General features: G+C 40.3%; 1 protein-coding gene across 1 annotated transcript; it reads right to left on the reverse strand.

The window, feature by feature from the left end:
* Positions 1 to 1,095: 1,095 nt before the first annotated feature.
* LOC104613850 (low-density lipoprotein receptor class A domain-containing protein 3-like) lies at positions 1,096 to 3,343 on the reverse strand (the record flags this gene model as incomplete). Its single annotated transcript, XM_010281841.1, has 2 exons — positions 1,096 to 1,357; positions 2,998 to 3,343. Coding segments are annotated over 2 exons (608 nt in total), but the record flags the coding sequence as incomplete, so codon positions are not given.
* Positions 3,344 to 6,803: the final 3,460 nt, after the last annotated feature.

Below are 6,803 nucleotides of genomic sequence, written 5' to 3' on the forward strand. Positions count from 1 at the left end.
AATACACTACTTACATACATACACACAGTATTAAACATGTGTATCCATGCATGTACATATACACACTGTAGATAGGGCTGATAAGCCCAACATCTTTCACCACGTGACCTGCTTTCAATTATTTTACAAATATAACAAACTAGTCATTCACACTAAAGCTTTCTGTGATGGGTGTTTGCTTCAGGCTGGTTTTGGTGTTCAAGATTTAGCTGAAACAGTTTGGGGTTTTTTGGGATTTTTTTGTTTTGTTTTGTTGTTTGGTTGTGGGTTTTTTGTTAAGAAGGAACACATGAAGTAATATTGTTTTGCCACGCTTGAAAAGAAGTTTTGCGCTGGTTTGTTGAGAAGCTCCAGTGCCTCTGTACTCAGCCTTGAAGTTTGACAAATAAGCCAACCTTTGTGGTCTTCCTGTGAAAACCCATGCAAATTTGACTTAGATATTAGCCTCTGGGAAAAAAAACCTCGTTTGCTTAGTTAGAGAGTTGTTGCATCCTCACAAGCTTAAACCTTGAAAATTACATTCATAGTGAGAATGTTCCAGGCCATGAAGAGAAGAGTCAAATAGGACACTTTCTGCAATTTGAGTACTGCCAGTGGGCTAGCATTGGTCACCAGACCTCCAAGCAGAAAGATTGCCTCTCATGTGCTTTAATGACCACCAGTTGGCACCAGGCACTAAGAAGAAACAGCTTACATGTCGATAGGATGGAAGGCAGTCTGAAAACAAAAGTCCTTCTGGCATAGTTTTTGTGTGCAACATCTTATACAGGCACATATATACATTCATATACAGTAAACAGTCCAAGAAATACATCACATCAGTTCTTTGACACAGCACTGATCTTTCTCTTACTAGTCTGAACCAGAACTTGCTTGCAGAAATATTGTGGAGAGCTGATGTGACTCTAGGTTTAGCTGTCACAGCTCTGTCTTTGATGAGACCAAAATGCTGAAGTCAAACATTAACTTAGCGTGGATTCAAATCAAGTCATCATTCAGGCACATGTCTCCCTGAAACCTATTAGCCACAGCAGATTAACCCATACAGACTTGAAAAAGTAAATACCTTCCTGCCCATCCCAAATACTGGAGCAGTTACACTTCCCTTTCAGCAATGTGGTTGACCAGAGAATCGCTTTGATCTGCTGTCCTCTCGAGCAGAGTTCTGTGGCCATCCATGCTGTCGTGGATGTCTCTTGTCCAACTGTTGGCTGTGCCCAGAGTGCTTCCTGCTGTGGGGGTGTCTGCGCTCACCAAGCTTCCAGTGCGAGATCGGTAAGGAGGAAGATCTGGCTGATTAGGGAATTCGGACTCAGAACAATAAGGTGGTGGAGGAAGGTCAAACCAAGGTGGTCTGCTGTAAGATACACAACATAGTAAGAGGTTACTGAAAACAGTGGTATGGAAGAAAGTACATTGTTTTCAATTATGAAAAAAATGAACAGTATTTCCAGCTTTTCCATGATGACACCTATCCAGAGATCTCAAACAGACCTGCCTATATTATTCAGGGAGTTCCAAAACATCCACACCACCACGGGGCACCAAGGTTTCTGGTCATGATGCAACATAGCTAATTACATCCTGCTTAACACTCTACACTCCAATTTTCATGGGTATGAACTTCCAACACCCTCAAAGACAGCTGCAAGAGGTAAGAATTTTTCCTGTATAACATCTACAGAACCTGAGAAACTGCTTTACAAGAAATAAGGTAAGTAGTTGATTTACACATATAGATAATGAAGTGAACAAAATAAAGGTCTGAGGAAACCTCCATTAAGTGGCAGAGATTAATGGCTTACGGTCTACAAATAAAGAACTGAATTCTCCACATGACAAATCACTTTTGCTGTCATGATATCACATTCAGAGCAACTGCTAAGTAGGCATAGATAAGATGAGTACTGGATTCAGGAAAACTGTTTGTTGGTTCTGATAGTTAACAAGTAAAGGGACTGAAAGGTTTAGCAGATTGATAACAGGTCTGGGGAACAATTAGCTCTAAAATTGCTGATGGTTTGTATCAGCCCAGGTGAGAAGTGATTACAATCTGGACAGCTGCTCATTTAGTTGTCCTGACTAATGAAAAGATATCATTATTATGAATGTCAACATGAAGACAAGGGAGCTGCTGCCAACTGCAGCAGAGAATAGGAATGTAAATGATTACACTGTCATTCTTAGCTCCTGGAGTTTGTACTAAAAAATACTGACAGTGAACAATCCAGATCATTAAATTCATACCATGTCCTTTTTATGTACAGAGGGTGTCAGTCTAGGAGTTTTGTTTGGAAATACTTTACAGACAGAGGTTAAAACAAAGGTTAATTATCTACAAATAAAATCAGTGTCATAACTACAAAAACACCATAACCCAAACCACACCCACCCACAAAAGTTCAAAGTACTTTCAGCTATTTAAAATGAGAACAGCGCTTTCCATTTCAGAGTCCTGTTCTTTTCTCCTGTTGGTAAAGGGAAAGCAGTGCAGAGCAGACTATACAATTTCTTTATGCAAGAATTGAAGACCTCTTACCTTTTTATACTTTTCACATATGACCAGGGTAATTTTTTTTAAAATAGTATGACCTACAACCTAGCTGGTTTTTGGCAAAACTCCAAATTCAATTCTCATGTTTTGATTCCAGAATGGCACAGGATATCAGTACTAGACAATGATGTGTTTCTTTACACTCTCCTGCCACCCTCAAAATTTCTACTACCAATGACACGTGCTAAGAGAGCATGACTTGAGTTTGCCTTAAATCCCTTTAATACCAGTAACAGTAAGGGGACCTGAAGATCATGAATTTTTCATAATCAGGAGGAGCTCAAATTTGCCTGAATTTAGCCCTATGCATGTGACAGAATTGTAATGCTATACTTATTTCAAAAGCAGTAATAATGATAAATGGGGAGCAAAAGCACAGATTATCAGAGCTGCAACTACTAGTGTGAAAATTTGGTGAGCACAGAATTAGCTCCAATACATACCTTTGGTCGAGCACAGCCTCTGAATAGGATGGCGGAGAGTCCAGGTCCACTGGCCGGTGGTAGGCCTGGTTGGACATGTACTGAATCCCGTTGTTGACATTGTAGGTGACACTGCAGTGGTGTGGGTGATCGAGGACCACCAGCCGGGACAGCAGGACAGGGTGCTGCAGTCGATGCACTGGCAGGGTCATGAGATTGTTGCGTTTCCTTTGGTGATGTAGGACTAAGGCAAGAAAGGCCACCACCAGTACAAAAATGACAGAGCTACCAATGATAGCATAGGTAATACTAGGGTAGTAAAGCAGCTGATTTTCTGAGGTTACGTAATCTTGGCCGCTGCCTGCCTCTGCAAGACAAAAGGAAAAGTAAGCCTGCGACTTGTTTCAATATAAAACTGCTCTTAACCTATGCTGTGTTTTCTGCTAATGCACTGTGTGACAAAAGCAAGTTTTCCTTTTTTCTTTGGATTGTGGAAAATTAGTTTATTAAAAGCATACACATGCAAATCAGAGATTGGCTGACTATCACTCAGTCCATCCTCATCTGCAACAAGTGCCAGCAGATAAACTACTAGGGAGAGACAAACTGAGAAGGAGGAAGATACACACCATAGTAGGAAGCATGTGCACTATCATGGGAGTATCTCCTCCATCCCTACCTATCAGTCATAACTTTTTGTTTCTAGAGGTGAGACACTGAGTTCCGAGGCATAAGCACAGCACCTTAGCTGTTCCTGGCAAAGCATGCTAGAATTGGAGATGCAAAAGGCCTGATCTTTACTTTTAATGATAACTTGCAGTGCAGTCAAAGTTTACATAGAGTTTATTTAAAAAGGTAGCAACTACATCCTGTGCTCCACAGATCTAACAGTCAAAAGTAAGTATGGGAGAAAATATAGATAGCTGCTCAGTAAATGGTGGCTATTTGGATGTTTGCAATCAGAAGACCTCCTGCTGGAAAAAATTCAAAAGAAGAAAGGGTGCTGGAACAGCAAAAACAGCGATGTAAGCCTGTTAGATGTGATATCAGTAAGGGATGTGAAAGTCTAAAAGCAGAGTGCAGTGAAATAAATGAATGGTAGAAACAAAACAAAACCCCCAAACCATACCAAACAAAAAACCAGGTTTAGGATAGAACAAGATGAGGAAATGAAAAACATGAGCTGGGCTGAGGCCATGAAAGATGACACAAGTGAGCTTCAATTTGAGATGGAAATGGTGGAGGGAATGGTTGGAAGCGGTAACTGAGTGGCAGGAAGCCGGAGCAGAAGCACAATCCTGAACAGCAGCATTAGAGGGATGATGAGAAGAGATGAGAAGACCAGATCAGAAGACGTACTTCAGATAGTATATAGTGTATGTTTTGTTTGCAGGAGGCACTGAGGAATCGGCAAAGTTACTGAGAATTGTAAGAGAAGTTACTATTAGATTTGTTCAGAGTCATGATACAAGAGAAGGAATTCCCACCCGGGCTCTGGGCCCAGAGAAGCAAAAAGATAATGGAATAATGACTTTGGACAACATTTGAATAGATCTTGAACTGCATGCAAATCTTATGAAAAAACACAATAAAAGGCAACAAAATACCTAGGTGGAAAGAGGCTCAGAGAAGAAAAATGGCATAAACACACTGATGCAACTCTGCCACATTTGAGGCCAGTGCCAGCACCACAGAACTATGTTCCCTCACTCCACTTCAGGCCCCTACTCACAAGGTCATGCAGCTTTTAAGTATTGTTTTCTTCTTTTGGGAAGAATTTGTATTTCTGTGCAGGCTGTAACTCCTTATAGTCTCAAAAAGAAAAATGCTATTCTGATACAAGACATTCATCTACCTCAAGAAAAATGAGAAGCTGAGTAAAAACCAAACCAAACAAACGCAATCCCTTGACCTCCAAAATGCACACAATTACAAGAGGGCTATCCATCCACATTCTTCATTTCCTACTGCAGAAGGCTGGGACACTAAATCTTAACATACAATTTTCCTTTCTTTCACCTATCAACCAAAACCATTTTTTTGATCACTCAGAATTACAACTGAGCCACTTACGAATTCCTCTAGCAACAAAATAATGAAATATATACCAGCTGTTTCTGGCATAATAGAATAGTTTTCCTCAAGCACCCATTGTTCTGCATCAAGATGTTTTGGGTATTTCTCTCAATATTTGATTTTGGTAGTTCACGTCCATGGCTAAACACCAAACCACATTTTCCAGCACGACTAAAATTAACATGCATTATTTAGGTAAGATAATACAACATAAAATGGCTAATCCTTTAAACACCTCCAATTTAAATCATAGATATTTCAGTAAGAAGGGATGAGATGGGAAAGAAAGACTGTACCAGAACTAAAAGAACATGATTATTGGTCCTGCTACTGACTACAAAAACTAACACTCTGTCGTGGTTTAGCCCCAGCCGGCAACTAAGCAGCACGCAGCTGCTCACTCCAGTTACAGGGCCTTGAAAGAGTCCTGTATTGCTATTTTTCGTCACTACCTCCCCGGGTCGTGAGTGGGTAATTTGCGCGCCTGCTGCCTTCACTCTTAAGTAGATCTGTTTTACTGTTGATGCCACTACAACCAAAGACCAGAGCTTGCGGTCCAGCTGCAAGCCACACAGTTTCCTTGATTCCTAGTGTCATACCTCAGCAAGGATCCTTACTAAAGTTATTTCCCTGTGCAACTGTGCTGGAGACAAAGCAGAAATCATTGTCAACACTAGGTCTCTGGCTCAGAGATTTTTGATTTTTTAAATCAAAGCAGAAGGGAGGAAAAGAATTTACATGCATTAGTAATTTTCATTACAGCTCACCAGATATTGCTGTGGCTTCTTTAATACCCTCCCTAAATTCACCAGCTAAACAATGAATTCCTGTCACATATCATGGACAAAGGCCAGCACAGGGAGTATAGTGACAAGCAGATTATTTTTATGCAAACATTAACAAGTTTATTTGCAAGGAATGATCCATGGATACCTGTAATTCTTCAGTGCAAGGAAGGTAAATATATTATGACATCCCAGTAAAATACCACAAGATTTTAATTCAACTTGGCTCACTGGTTACAGCGCATTGGCGTAAGACTCAGAACAGGATGCCTTTGCAGACCTGATGAGACCTAATTAGTTACCATGGGATCATTCTGCAGCAGCACATTCCTTTCTCCTTATAATCTTCTTCTTATTAAAAGGGAAGAAAAATGAACGAAGTGAAATATACATCAACTTCTTTTCAAAACCTTTAAGGTTATCCATCTGTTTAGGAGAGCTAGCATCTTCTAGCTCCTCCATGAAAAGCCTCTATTAATCCAAACAGATTAACCAGATTGCTGAAGAAAAAATATTTTGTCAAAAGTCAGACGGGATCTAATGACCAGCTTTAGGACAGTCTGAAACAAAACATCTATTTTATCTGGTTTTACGGTCCTTTTCATACAACAACAACCCACATAACTTGCAGAGATTTGGGGTAAATTCGCAGTTAACACACTGTTTTGGAGCTTTGGGATTATGTGGCTAATGAACCATCATTTGTTTACCAGTAACTCTCTACTCCTCTTCAGGTTTTCAGATCTGTTGCTTGTATTCCCATTTAGTTCACTGTATCTCTAAGAACAAGAGCAATCTAAGCATGCCTACACTAGGGACTACAGGTCTGTGTAGAGATCTCTGAACCAGAAGTATAGTCATGAAGGTGCCGTTTTGAACAGTGCTAACTGGTGCAGCTTTTGAACAGGCCAACACAGCAATATTGCTTTTGGGATTTGAATTAGCATCTCCATCAGTTCAACTAGT

This window comes from Phaethon lepturus, unplaced genomic scaffold, assembly GCF_000687285.1.
Source record: "Phaethon lepturus isolate BGI_N335 unplaced genomic scaffold, ASM68728v1 scaffold9302, whole genome shotgun sequence".
In the NCBI taxonomy this organism is placed as follows: domain Eukaryota; kingdom Metazoa; phylum Chordata; class Aves; order Phaethontiformes; family Phaethontidae; genus Phaethon; species Phaethon lepturus.